General features: G+C 38.1%; 1 protein-coding gene across 2 annotated transcripts in view; it reads left to right on the forward strand.

Annotated features, from left to right (window-relative positions):
* The window catches only part of SNX9 (sorting nexin 9), a 62976-nt gene that overhangs the window by 44355 nt on the left and 3300 nt on the right, over positions 1–15321 (forward strand). For both annotated transcript variants that reach the window (XM_080587034.1, XM_080587035.1), the window contains exons 12-17: positions 2419–2522; positions 5186–5263; positions 10920–10996; positions 12027–12116; positions 13535–13649; positions 15050–15141. In XM_080587034.1, the coding sequence (XP_080443160.1) occupies positions 2419–2522; positions 5186–5263; positions 10920–10996; positions 12027–12116; positions 13535–13649; positions 15050–15141 (556 nt within the window). The remainder of the gene's footprint in view (positions 1–2418; positions 2523–5185; positions 5264–10919; positions 10997–12026; positions 12117–13534; positions 13650–15049; positions 15142–15321) is intronic.

A 15321-nucleotide genomic window follows, 5' to 3' on the forward strand; every position in this document is an offset into this window, starting at 1 on the left:
CACGTGAGCTGTGCTGGGGAACGCGACCAGCCTCTGTGCTGATAAACAGTCCCCAGGCGGCGAGGGCAGGCGGGCTGCCTACATGGAATGCTTGCCAGAGGGTTCTGGCTCCCAGGCTGGGGCGGGCAGCCTGGGGCGGTGCTGGGGGCCTGCCTGCCTGCTTTCAGGGTGGCTGTGGCACCACGGACACGCACACCACCTTCCAGAGCCTGGGAACGTCTCAGGGTGCTATTGGGAAACACACGTAGGAACACACATTAGTACGAGTATAGCAGTATTGTCATTTGGCTAGTCTGCTCTGTCACTGATCCTATGCTGTTAACAGTAACAAAGAGGTGGTTGTACACCTTAATCAGCATTTTTTTATTAGAAAGGAATAGTTAAAGGAGAACCTCCAGTTTTAAAGGGTAAGGAGGTCCTGATTCATAAAACCAAAGAAACTTGAAAAGTGTACTTAAATGTATCTTAGCTTAAAAGATAACTTCATGGTTTCTTTTACTTCAAAGAAAAGAATATTGTGACTGTAACATGCCAATGTTTCCCAAAGTCAGCCCAAAAATAGGACTGCTTCTGTAATCACTTAAAATGATGGCATCTTCTGGAAAAACAAGAATGAAAATAATACAGTGAGAACAGCTTGCTGAATCTTTGAAACTAATCAGCTTTATAGCATTGTTGGTATAACATGAAGTATTTTGGAGTAAGCTCTTTCCATCTTGATTTTTTTTTTTTTTTTTAGTTCAGGCTCCCTCATTTAATAATTTTTCTAAACCTGTGGTGTTAAGCATGAAAAGAGAAAAGCTCATGCATGAGCTTCAGCGTACAGTTTCGTAATAATCTTAAACTCTTTGGCCATTCTTTTTCCGTCACCTTACCTTTGTATTTTCTGTGCAGGGGTTTTTGTTGCTGTTGTGCCAGGCTGGGGAAAGGAAGATGCAGTGATCTGTCTACTTAGTTTCCCGGAAGATCACTTAAAGCATCTCACTAGTTCTAATCAAAGTAGATACAGTAGTGATAGTAGAGAAGACTGCATGTAAATCTTCATGCTGCATTGAGGGCCTTGCTGGAGGTCAGTCAGATGTCCTTTCTTTCTGTGAAACTGCACAATTTCACTTTATTCACCTGTGTTATTTCTTAGTCTATTTGGGTGTGCAGCTGTGGCATATTTTGTGTCTGTCCTCAAATGGTTTGTTCTCTTTCCAAAGAGGATAACTTCGAATAAAACATGAAATATTATTTTTATGGTCTTGAAAGCCATAACTTCTGTAACTGGACAAGCCAACTTGTTCAACAGTTTTTAGGTGAGAATTCTTCAGTGTTGAATAGTTCTTGAATGAAAAGATGCTGTTTACCGAAACGATTTTGCTAGTACTTTGGCAGTCCTTTGATCATGACACCATTAAAAGAATGATTTGCTACTGGGGAAACTAGAGTAAGACAAGGGCTTCTTGGAAAGTCCAGCTTGTTTCTGTGCAGGTAGACTCTTCAGGCAGAGTCAGCAGCTGAGGGCAGGAGGTGCAGGTGGGGCTCTGGGAGATTGGGCCACAGCCGGAGCTGCTGAGACCCCAACTCTGGGGATTTGCTTAGGGTCGCCTTGTTGTGAGAGCAAGAGGCCAAGGAGCTGTCTCGTAGGAGCTGTCTTGTACAGGCTTTGGTTGAGAGCACTTGTAAGATCTGATGCAGTTTGAATAATTCACATTGAAAATTACAAAATGTGTCTCGTTTTCTTTTATAGACTTCATGGAGTATTGCTATGTATTCAGTGCTACATTAAGTGGAAAAGTTTTGGTAGCTGTATGAAAACAAAGGGGTAAAAAGACGCATGCAAATAAAGAATTCTGTTTTGAGCGTAACTGATGTTTTTTCCTCTCTGACACAACTGAAGACAGCAGTATTGTCAATACAATATGTATGCTTAAGTTTATATTTCCCTAGAAGAACTACTGTAATTTTTATTCCTGTCAACGTGGGGTGCTTCTGCTTGTGTTTAGTGCTTTAGGGATGCATTCACTTCAAATCGGATTTTGCTGCTCTCTTATTTGATCCCATTGTGGTGGATGTCTAACTACGAGCGTTATTTGTTTGCTTGTTTTGTTTTGTCTCTAAGGCAAGAATCAAAAGTAAGAATGACAGTCCAGATCTACATGTTTAAGAGAGGAGGAGAAAAATAGAATGAAAAATGCCTGGAACTAACGATGGAAATTCTGTCCTCAGTGAAATGACAGTGGAATTTATTTCTTCTTTTAAATTTTTAAATTTATTTAAATTTATTTGCATATGCAAAATAAATTTAAATTTAAATTAAATAAAGGATTTTTAAAGCATAGTTGACACTCCTAAATATTTCAGTATTGTGTTTAGAGAATAATGCATCTGTTTAAACTGCTTTTTGTTTTTGCTTTTTTCCAAATACTATAGAGAACAGAAATGTGATGCAGTGGGTAGATTCACCAAAGCAATGGATGATGGAGTTAAAGAGCTGCTGACAGTGGGACAAGAGCACTGGAAGAGGTGTACAGGGCGTAAGTATTCCTTCTGAACTCAGTGGTGTTTTCAGTCTTGTTTTTCTGATGTGGGTTTTTATATATATATATATATATAAATATATAAAACTTGAAGCACAGCTTAAAACTAAAGGAAATTCTAAATTATTATGAGAATCGTATGCCTTTCTTGCTGCTTTCAGTGCCTGAAAGTATAAGTTGTGTAGATTTTTGTTGTGGTTTGGTTTTTTGCCCATAACAGAAATATCTGGTCCCTGCCCATAGTTTTAAAAATACTATAAGTTAAATAAGTCTCATCATCCATCTAAAATCCTTGGTGTACCTGTTCAACTATGTCATTCATCTACATTTTAGTGACATGAGCAAAGAAGATCCATCTCTTTGATCAAGTCATAAAAGGTTGCACTTTATTAACCCTTTTTTCTTGCATGCCAAGAGGAGTAATTTAAAGGTGGAAAGAGTTTAAAAAGCAAAAAAAAGGAAAAACGAAAAAAAAATCAAGAAGCTTGATTATAACTTATCCTTTAGCCCAATTCTTTTTCTTTTTTTTTTTTTTTTTTCTCTCTCCTATCTCTTCCTTTCTGCAGATATTTAGGGTTGCAGAACTTCACACCAAGTCCCTATGACTCTGCCTGGGCTCTAATTTCCTAGTCCACAGCAGTATTCAGTGTTTGTGGCCACCACAAGGCAGCTATTGAAAGGAAGCAGGTACTACAGCTGAGGATCATAATAAACACTTCATGGCAGGCTGTAGTGTCTGGCTACCAAAGACCTATCACATAAGTCTCCTCAATGTTTCCCCCACCCCTTTTTGTTTTGTTGCTTCCCCTTTTTAATTCTCACCAAAAATATATATATATCCCCAGCCTAGCAGTAAGTACATCTCCTGAGTTATCTCTTGCAAAGAGATAACTCAGGAGATCTAATCTTACGTTGCAGTTGAATATCTGGGGCTGACCAGAAGGAACGGGAAGTGTAGGAGCTGTTTCTTCTAGCAGTGATTACATTAGCACCTGAAGGATACGGTTTTAAATTATTTACACTCTCCACTTGATTAAGAGGGTTTTCTCCTACACATCACTGACCTTCCTGGTTCTAAGGTCAAAAATAGGTTAAGCCTTAAGTCTCTTATCTCACAGGATGCACAACTCTAACATTGTACAACTCTCACTTCGCGAGGGAATCACTGAGAGGAAAGCAAAGGGCAGGGGAAGGAAGAGCATCTCTCAGAAAAGACTAGAAAAATAGTGTTGCTATGCAGTCACGGTAGAAATGACCAAAACACCATAGTTAAGGGATGGCTGTGACTTGTGCTTACAGTGGGAATTCAGTATTTTGTTCGCTGCTAAAATCTCCTTAAAGGTATGATAGTACTGCTTTAGGTATGGAATGATTTTTCCAATAGTCACAGCTAATAATTAGCTTGCCTAAATACAGTAAGTCAAAACTGATTGTGTTGGCAGTTTTAACTTTTCTGATATTCATACTGAATAGAAAAAGGCAGACTGGTAAATCTGGATTTGCAAAACTGAAGAATTTCAGTAGTCTCTTAAAAACTTAATTTCCACGTCAGCTCTAGTCACATCTCCTAGTCAGAATTATTTTTGGCACTTCTTGAGCAATACTTATGTGCGTTCCGTTCTATAATATTTAAATTGACTGACAGTGGGAACTTCCAAAATGCAAGTGAAGAAAAAACAGGATGTTCTTCACTGACGTTATCACTGGAGATTCAGTAATGAGTTAATGGCTGATAACAGAGCTTTAGTAGTCTGAATGGTACTTGTTCCATAAGGAAATACCAGTTTTCGTAAATAATCTAGCTCCTGGGAAAGAATTTGATACAAGATGATCAATAAAATTACACTTTTTGGACTACATTAGGGTCCCCCTGAAAATCTGATTGTGTGAGATGCTGGAGCAACTGAACAGCGGTATTTAGCCAGACAGCATATCCTGTGAACACAGATGTCTGACAATAAAAAGCAAATCTACTTTTTTTTTTCTACTGACATAGGTAGTTTATAAAAAAAAAAAAAAAGACAAACAAGCTGCTTTAACTCTTCAGATTGCTGTTTAGGCCTCTTGGGTGGTGGTAGTCAAAATGTTAATAATGAACATGTGCTCATAAATCAGTTTATTGACTTCATTGTGAGGAAGCGATTTATGCATGCATTTTTAAAATTCACTTTATAAATCAATTTTATCATTCAGATACTTGCATCAACTTTTATTCCATGGTAACTTTGGTTTCTATCAAATCCATAATTTGAGGAGAGTTTAGGTATTATAGGTCTGTAAGATAATCCCTTCTTTAAAATAGTTAGATTTCTGCTTCATGTCACTGTTGCCCTTTTTTTTATAGGGGGCGGGGGGAGAAGAAATTCTCACTGCCTAAGCTGGAAGGCTGAGCTAGGAGTGCAGTGAGATTTTTATAGCATTCACACACTGTTCTTCAGTTATTTGTGGCTTTTGAGAATCTGGATTCCAATAGCTTTATCCAGTTTTTGAACTCGTGTAGCAGGGAAGGGGGGTGAGAATGCAACTGTAAACACTTCACTAGCGCGAATGTACTAATTGTTTTTGACATCAGCTTCTATCAAGTTTTGGAAATGCTACAGACTTAAACTTGTCGGTTTTGCTTGTGTTTCCCTCTTTTCCCATCCCTTTATCCCTTTCAGCGCTACCCAAGGAATACCAGAAGATTGGAAAAGCACTGCAGAGCCTGGCAGTGGTCTTCAGCACTAGTGGATACCAAGGTAATTCTTATAGCTTCATTTGTACTTCACTTAGCAAAATATATTTAAATTATGTCATGCTGCATTTTTTGGCAAAAGTCTTAATGCTTTCCTCTTTGAATGTAGATGTCAGTCATGTTTCTGGAAAAATACTAAAACCATGTGTATTACAGGGTTTCTTATATTCTAGTCTGTGGTCTTGTTTTGTTTTCTCTCGTTCTGTAATCATGTGGTGGGTTATTAGTGGTGGAGTTTAGTTAGATCTTACTAACATGTAATCTGTTTGCTGACCCGACTGACAAAACATGCTGTAGCATTTTTGTGACCTATATTTCTGTCATATCAAAAGAGGACAAAATGCAGCCTTGAAAATAGCTGCCACAGAACTACTTTATGAAACAGCAACTTCACACAAGGATGGAAAACTTTTGTATGCCATTATCTGGGGTGGAGGGTTGGCTACTGTAGCCTTTTCTTGTCTTTCACCCTTCTTTCGTTTTCTTTGAGAGCCCTGAAACACAGCTTGTCACATTAGGTATGAAAGCTGTGGGAGAGAAATGGAGGGAATCAGTTGCAGTTTCTTTTTGCAAACTTCTCAAAGTTCTTCTAAAATTTAGTCTTTAAGACAAACTTAAAATCCTGCTCTGGTATCCTAAATTCGGCTGATGTTTTCTAGTTATCTGGAAAACATTCTTCATATCCTAAAGGGAGCTAATTGGGTCTGTTTTCTCTGGGATTCTTAGGTCAAATACATTTTTTTTTCCTATATTTAATAGCAAAATTAATCTGTTCTAAAACATAGCATAGAGGCTTACTCTAATCTTCATATCTTAGGACTTTTAAACAGTACCTATTTTGACTACCTGTCTGCCCCTTGGTCTGTACTCATAAAACTTTTTGCCCAGTGATCTATGTATTAAAATGCAACTAGTTTTGAAACTCAGGAGCTCTGCTTCTGGAAATGCTGGAAATAGACGTTGTACTCCTTGTAGTTTGTTCTCATCTTTGTCCTGTACTTGCTGAAAATGTTACTTTTGGATGTAAGAACCAAGTAGTGGATTTGCATGCTTATGTATACTCAGTGTAGGTTAGAAAACTGTAAATCCTATCCAGATAAATTCTGAAGCAACAATTCTTGAGAAAGGACTGAAAATTTCTTGAACTATAATGCATGTTCTTTTACCAGGTTAAAGGGAAAACACGATTTAAACCTAGGATGCAAATTTGCAGATCAACCTTACAAAGGAAAGTTTCAATTTGAACAGTATGAAAAAAAAAATAAAAAAACATGCTGCTTGGGAGCAAAGCAAGGATATTGCTCTTTGCTGTTTGCCCAGCTGTAACTGGTTGTACACTGGTATCTTGCTGAGAAAAATGCTCTTTCCACTTACAGCCTCTGTTCCAATTCTGTATATGTTATTCTTTTTTAATAACTGGTACACCACTATATTTTTTTGACAACTAAGAATATGTGGGACTTTGCTTTTTAAGTTCAGTTTCCAGGAAGAGAGAACAAGTGCAGTGCACATGTTGCCTTCAGTGTCTTCATCACTGCTGCCCTCACTCTGTCCTGCCTGCTGTCTGTGTACAATTTCATTTGATGGCTACTTCAGACAGAGATCTGTGCGTTGAACAGACTGTGCAAGAGAGATAAGCTCCTGGATTTAAACTGATGGAATGCAACTTTTCCTGATCTCAATATACAAACGTGGCACTGGACCTATTCCTTCAAACAAAGTACTATTTAGGCTGAATATGGGGTGCGGTTTCTCTGGACTGTTGTTGAAGAGGATTGTTTCTTTCAGCCATACTTAAAGGCACCGAGTTCCATTTCCATTGGTAGCTGAATCTCTTCATCCTCTTCTTTGTAATACTGACTCAGATACCCATCTCCCCTGTGCATATTTACCTTTGAAGATTAAGTTCTCAAAGTTTAAGCATGTAGCTCATTGAAGATGGCAATGATTGATTTGGTTACGTGAACAATTTCAGCTACCGGTAGCTGACTTCTAACAGTGTATCTGGTATATCGGTTGGTTCATTTGAACAGTTTGTATGGGACGGACACATCTGTTGTCCTTACCTCTTTCATCAGTGCTGCCTGCTTGCTCTGCAAAGCCCGGCATGGTGAATGTCTACTGCCTTCTCTCATAACTTCAGCCTAAAATGTTTAAGATAGCAGTAGTCAAGAAGCACTTGTTAAACTGACACAATTAAGCAATTTTTCTTATGCTGCAGAATGAGTCTTATCAATTCGTTCCCACCCACAGTGCATATAAGGAATTCAGCCCCAGTATTTGCAGAGGTAAGGGTACCTTTAAAACTATTAACGACACATTGAAAGTGTCTCCTTTAATTTGACCATGGGCCTACACACTGTTCAGTCTGTTTTAGGAACAAGTGCTTTGTACGTGTGATCCTGGCCCCAAAAGCATATTGAATAGTTCCAGAACATGACTGGAAGTGTCTCGCAGCCTAGCACTACATTGCCTATTTTATTGCATCATGTGATGCTCTGAGGTTAAATAGCATCGCTTCTCTTCTGTGGTGTCAAATCTAGGCAAGTCTTCCATATTAAGAAAACATGAATGGCTATGGAAGGCCACTCAACCAAAGTGAGATCTAATCCTATATCATCCCTCAAGCATTTTCTTAGGCAGTTGCATGTAAGTTTCACAATCATACCAGTTAGCAACAAGCACATCTTGCCTTCCATGCTGCTGCTTCTGTGCTGAATGATGTCAATCTCATGTGTACTTTTCAGAAAAAAATCTTGCTGTGTGTTGTTCCACAGTACATCAATCTTAATCTTTTTTCTACTCCTGGTTTCTCTTAAAACATACTTTGGTGGAGAGAGAATGGCACAAAAACCTCTTGTGAAAAAAATCTGCTATCCTAATCAAGCCTTACAGATTATTAGTTCCCTCAGTATGCCTGGTGTATTCCTAAAAAGGTGATTACCACTGCCATTTACCAACCAGTTAAACTGATAAGAGATGCTCCTCAAAAACATCTCCCTAAGACTCCTCATACTTCTGCATCTTCCGTCATCTCCCTTGTGACAGCATGTCGGCTTGTGAAGCAATGAAAATAACAGTTTCTCCTCATGGCTGAGCTAAAATATCTGTAGAATATTATCAGCCATTTTAACTGGTCTTTTTACAAGTGTCTTTTACCGATGCTTTGAAGCCCTCTCTGTTTCTCTTGGGGATACAAGTAATGCACACTGCTCTAGTTTTGCTGTAAATGTCAGTAGCGTGTTGGTTAGGGCTTTCTGCTTTTCTGTTGATGAAAGAGCCCCTGACATCCTGGTATAGCCTTGCACTGGGACCCAGCTCAGTCTTCATGGTTCAAGTTAAGCAGCCCATTTGCAGCTTCGCATCTTGCCCAGCTCTCTAGAAGGTGAGAATGTTAGAAACATGACCTTATCCAAGTAATAAGACTCTTAGCAAAACCCATGCTGACAACACTTAATGGGAGCAATCTGCTGGTGGAATTCAAGTTGCTTTGATGGGTGAGTGTGTGGATTGTATGCAATAACTTCGAAAAGGCGGTGGGGTATTAAGGAGTGACTGACTGAGCATGGCATGACTCTGCAGATACGTATTAGAACTTGAAGGATGCAGCAAGTGACAGGTAAAATCTGACTCTTTAAGGTTGCCCTGGTATGACCTGAGAAGTAGACTGTAGAAGACCAGGATGCAGTGTGAGGAGCTGTAGATACTCTTCTACCACTTGTGTGCCTGTCTGCTGTTGGGATCCATTGTCTGGAACAAATTTTACACGTACCATCAAGGGTACACTTCTGTAGGAGAGTGAATGCCTCTGCTAGTAGTAGAAACTCTTAATAAATTCTGTTCCTTCTACAAGCTGACTCTGTGCCTCGCTGCCCCCACATGAGATTTATTTGGATATATTTGGAGGGTTTAACTAGATTTTCTGGACACTCCAGTCCCTTGGGTGAATTCTGCACACAAGTGGCGAGTTACTTTTTCTACTCAAATACAAACACTCTTCTTCCTTCTTTGTATTCAGGTGGGAGAAGATATTTTATTTTTACAGCATTACAACATGAATAGCAATATCTAGACCAGTCTGGTTTCTGAATCAAGCTAAAGCCATACCATCTTTTTGTCCCCAAAATCTAGCAGTTGTCTAAGCAGCATTTAAGCTAAACTCAAGGTTTCACAGTTACTTCTGTGTAATTCCAAAATAATGAAATCATTTCTCTACCTGAATGAAATTGATCTGAATTTTTTATAGTTTAACAATGAGAAGATAATTTCCAAATTCTGTAGTTTTTAGGTCTCACCATGAGATTCATGTTGGTTTTTTCTTATCCAGGCAGACTTAAATAGTAGAAAGCCGTTTTATAGTGATGTTTGTATTGCTGGACTTACTAGTGCTGAGGATCAGTAGCTTTCTGTCAAAGCTTTTGGCTTCATAAAAACAGTCTAATGGAAAGTAAGAATCGATTGATAGACCTGAAGCAATATTTAGTCATTACCCTGTTTCCTTTAGGACACGCTAAAATGAAAGAATCCTATATAATAGATCTCTAATAGATTATTTTCTTTGTCATAGTAAAATAAACTATTTTAATGTTCAAATCAATCATTAAAGAAATCAATGTTTGGTAATTTTCAGTTAGGTCACTGATTAATGTCTATAGAATAAAAACAAAATGTTCTTAAGACTATTAACTGTGCCAAATACCAGGACATGTCTGAAAGAATAACCTTTTCTTGAGCTAATAGTTGGTATCTACAAATTATACCTTCCCCCTTCTCTACCTCAATTTGCTTTCCGTACTGTTGACCGCAAGCTTTGGACAAGCTAACAAGGATGGAAAAAACTGGTGTTTTGGGAAGGTGAAGTGACGTGAAAAAACAAGAATGTAAGGCTTGTTTCCATCTTTGTCCCCCATAGCCGTGTCCTGCTAGTAATACAGTGTTATGAGCACTTGTGGTGTTGTCTAGCTTAGGATTTGTGGTGATGTTTGTATTTTTAGATTGTGGGGCCTTAGATTTATTTCATGTGACAACAAAAGTTAGAAGCCTGTTTTCAAAAAGATTCTTACAGAGTTTGAGAATGTTATCCAATAGTTCTCTAAAGGCTGAAAAATCTTGTTGGCAATGAAAAAAAAATGTTATTTGAACCTCCTTTTCCCTCTCTGGCCTTTTAATAATTGTGATCCAGGACTGCTGAAGAGCTTAAGGTTATTATCGTTTCTCCGTAGGGCATTGTGGAGAATTTACTGCTTATCAGGTATGAAAATCATTTGTTAAAAACCAGAACAGTAGATCTCTTTGGAGCTTTGGTCTACCTTCTGGTGTCACTCTCCTTGTATTCCCTTTGTTCCAATTCTGGTAGGCTTTCTGTTGTCCCCTGTGGGGGAATACCTGTGTATTTAAACTACATATAGTTATGAAATGTGGAGCTGAATAGTGCTACGATGGCAGAACAGGGTATAAATAGTCCCTTCAGCATTCGTTGTACAAGATCTTTAGGGTTTTTCTTCTTTAATGGTATAAAACCAGTATTTTTCCAACCTCTTTATTATTCCCAGTTATAAAATGGTGAATGGATTTTATTATTATAAGATAAGCTATTTTAGAAACTTGCCTCGAATCAAGATGTGACCTGCTGTAATTTGAAAACTGATGTTTACTTCCAGGGGAATCTGATCTCAATGAAGCAATAACAGAAGCAGGAAAAACCTATGAAGAAATTGCCAGTCTTGTAGCAGATCAGGTATAAGCATTATGAATACACTGAAATCATGTGTACAAACACGTGTCCTGTGTGGATAACTTCTGACTTGTTTTTCTGTTTTTCTTTCCTATTAAGACATAATAAAGGTTAATGCTGCGTACCACTTAAGTGAAATTATTGTTAATACTTTTAAATGCACCCTCGTCTTCTCTAGTATGTCTGCTCTGGGGAGAAGTAATGGGAGGGTATTTTTCTTGGATCAGAAAACTCACATTCTGGTTTCTAAAACACTAAAATGTTTGCTTTCTCTTTAATTGTTTTCTGATGTCAGTGAACTGTCTTCATTATTGATACAACAGAGCGAGATTTAATCAAGGATAGGGTTTCCATTTTTCTCTGCATTCCCCAGATATCTACAGGATCCAGATCTTGCAACTTTTCATTGTCTTGACTTGTAATTGCCAGCTTCAGTAACAATCTGTCTTAAATAAATCTTGATTTTATGTCAGTATTCAAGTTATAGATCAGTGTTTACAGTGTGTTAAGCTTAGTCTCTGTACTGGGTCTGGCTGGGATGTTAACTCCTCTTCTAAGGAGGAAGAGTGAGAGAGCAGTTGTGATGGGGTTAAGCTGCCTAGCACGGTAAAACCACCACAGTCTCCAAAATGTAGAGTCTTTTAGTTTTGATGTTGAGTAAGTTGTTCTTAAACAGCTTTTCAAGTCAGCAACTAAGAAGATGTACCCATGCATGTACACATCTGTATGTGCAAGGACGTTATTGCTTGAAATTGCCATTGCTAGAACTGGTAACTCCAAAGAAACATTGAGGTAAAACACCTCACTTCATAAGCCAGTGTTAAGTAAAACAAAGAACAGAGGCATCTGCTCTCTGGTGCTCAGTGCCTTACTCCAAACGGCCTGTTTACCTATGGAAAAATCTGCCATAAGCAATAGAGATTTTTCTTCCCTCTAATCTTTAATTCCTTTTTTTGGCATCATCATTTCTTTTCTGTGTCTGTGTTATTACTGTCACGGATATTTTTACTAACATGCGTACTTTGTATATTAGCCGAAGAAAGACCTGCACTTTCTGATGGAAACAAATCATGAATATAAGGGATTTCTTGGTTGCTTCCCTGACATCATAGGAGCTCATAAGGTATGTGAGGGTGTCTTTCCTGGTAAGGGTTGGGCAGTGGGAAGACCTGCATAGGGAGCAGCAAAAGTGGTGGTATCGATCACTGCATGTGTGCAACAGCCTGGCCCCTGATTCCAGTCACACTGTGAAAGTTTCTGTGAAGCTGGCATGTTCGTTTTTAAAATAAAAAATATTTGGGGGGTGAGGAGGAGGGGAAGCTAGAACTTGTCTCAAGATTTGAGAATACCTCTACTGTCTGCTATGGTAGAGCACTAGAAGCTTCAGGGTTTTCTCCAGGATAGCTTCGCATGCCTATATGGTGAATGGCAGTAGTAAAAATCTCTAGTGTTTAGGAATCTTATTTGGTGATTGATACTAAAGCACAGTGGTATTGTAGGAAAAGTGTGTATACTTGCACGGTTTGCATATTGATATATGATAATCATGGACTGCTTAGAAGTGTCTTAATATTAAAAATAAAAAAATGATAATTTGTTCCCTGTACTATGAAAGTCATCAAATAGTAAAACAGTAAAATTGGCTATTGTGTCTAGTTTTGAATATTCTCGTTACCTATTTTTATCCTAGAGATGTCCTCACGTTTATGTGCTTGCTGTATCATGTTTCAGGAAACTACAAATATTTGAAGTATTAAACACATACACAAACGTTTTTTCTACCACTGGAAATATTAGATGTATAAAACAAGAACATATTTTTGCAAGACCAAAAACATAAAAGCATGTCACATTTATGTGCAGTCTTTCTTCAGGACTCTAATGGTCCCCAACACCACTGAAAACCTTTGAGGAAAGTAGTATAAATAAAATGCAGAAAAAAAAGTGTTTGAAACTTGAATCTGAAACCTTTTGCTAAGAGATATGTAAATAGATATTTTTGAATATTGTTTGGCATGAAGAGGAAAGCGCAATATAAATATATTGTGAAGGGGAAGGCATTTCTTTTTACCCTTCTTGCTTGTGACATAAGGATTTCCCTGAATCACATTACATATTGCAATGAATTGTAGTTTCTTGGAAAGCAGTGTGTGTTTTCTGAATGTTGTGTAACATGCAGATAAGGTTTTAGAGGTGTTTGATAGTTTGAAGCTTTTGGCATATGCTGTGTCAGTCAGCTGGATTTTGCAACGTGGTTCTTTTTTCTGTGTATGTATCCTTGTGTATTACCGCCTTTATCGATCTTTATTTCTTGGTGACTGTGTTAATGCCTGTGTTTTAAGTCACTTCTTGGACGCTGTTAAGACTCTTGAAAGCAATACAGCGAAATAACAAACCTTGGGTGTACATCTGGGAAGGCTGAATCAGTCATTGCATGCATATAGCGTGCAACCTCAAAATGTTGGCCAGTGACATTTTTGATGACTATAGAGACCTTTCAGTTGACTTCTCTTTTAATCTTCCTGCATTTGGTTTCTACAGGGAGCAATAGAAAGAGTGAAGGAAAGTGACAAATTAGTTGCAACCAGTAAAATAACACCACAAGACAAACAGAATATGGTGAAACGTGTGAGCACCATGGCTTATGCACTACAAGGTAAAACAAATTTTGGGGTAAATGGCAATGTTGTAGACCCGAAGGGCATCTCTTAAGTAACAAACTTTGACAGAGAATCTTTGTTCTACCAGGAATGATAATAATACCTAGCTCTTATTTATTACCTTTGTTTTCCTAGAATTGCAGTTATTTTACTGTCCTGTCCCCCCTCCTTTAAAAAAAAAAAAAGTTGCAATTCCAAAACATGTATCTTCTGCAATAGTAAAATGATATTTGAAACAAAAACGCCCTGGGCTACTAGTTTTTTCATTTTGAAATGTCAGTGAGTCTCAAAGAAAAAGCACAGGCCCTGATGCAGGAAGCACTTCAGCACATGCGTAAGTGTTTTTCTGACTCATGGTTTAATCAGACGTGATCCAGTTGAGATTAATATTCTTGTGGATAAGATTTCATTTCCTGGATGTTCTTTGAACTTCTCTTCTTTAGGTTAGAGATGTTGTGAGATGTAAGAGTCTGCAACTGAAAAATGGGAAATGAGGAGTCAGGGTTCAGTCCTGCAGGATACCAGGCCCGTAAGTGCGGGCCTGAGTCTTCAGTGGGATTACTCATTGCTGAGAGAGTTCTGTCTTCTTTAGCTGACTTAAAGCTGAGAGTATTTAGTATTTTACAGGATAGAGTCAGAGCAGAACACAAAGCCAATTTAAGAAAAAATAACAAATATTCCACTTTTCCTTCCCCTCCTTTTCTTCCTGGTCACAGCGATGCAAAAGGACTTCATTTAAGCGGTAATCATGAGAAAAGACCTCCAAGATTGTTGCAATCTCAAATATTTTTCCCCCCTCTATTGGTATCTCAGAATATATTTAACTTTTTATTTCAGCCATAAACTGTAATCTGACAAGAGATGCAGAAAGTAGTGAAAAGTGTTACAGATCCAGTAATGCAGTTTCTCAGTTTCATACTGAAACAGCTGCACTCAAGAATGGGTCAAACACTACTGGCTGTGCCTTTTTTTTTTTTTATGAACATTTATAACTCTGCCATACAACATCTACAGCCTTGGAAATCTGAGGGCTGTAGCCACCAAATGCTGGTTGAAAAACTTCAGAACAGTTAACTCCAACAGGACAAAACTGTGCTTGTTTTCTTTATCAAATCTTTGTATACCAAAGTATTATAACAAGAACCTGGCTTTATCCAGGAAGTGCCTGAATTTTAGCATGAGTAATTGACACCCTACCAATTTTATGAACAGTTCCATCAAAACTTGAGTGTTGTAGGCAATTGTAGGCAAAACAGTTTGGAAGCATGAGAACAGTAAATATACTGCCAGGGCTGGACACTGAGCTTGTTGCACGCTAACCAATCTGAGCTGAGTGAAACTGTTCCTAATTATGAGCACTTCTCTTAAATAATTTGCTTTCTGGGTCCAATTGCAGCTGAGATGAATCACTTCCACAGTAACCGGATTTATGACTACAACAGTGTCATTCGTCTTTATCTGGAGCAGCAGGCACAGTTTTATGAAACGGTAAGATGTAGTATTTCAGTGCCATTTTCCTGGCACATACTGTGCTGCTACTTTTATGAGAAATACTCACTGTACTTAATCATCTTTTTGTATGAACCTCTCCCAGAGAGCAGATATTTGAAAAAGAATTATAAAAGGGGGAGGAAAAAAAAAGCCCACATGAAAGAAGAATGAATTGAA

The sequence above is a fragment of the Anser brachyrhynchus genome (assembly GCF_964034855.1).
Source record: "Anser brachyrhynchus genome assembly, chromosome: 3".
In the NCBI taxonomy this organism is placed as follows: Eukaryota; Metazoa; Chordata; class Aves; order Anseriformes; family Anatidae; genus Anser; species Anser brachyrhynchus.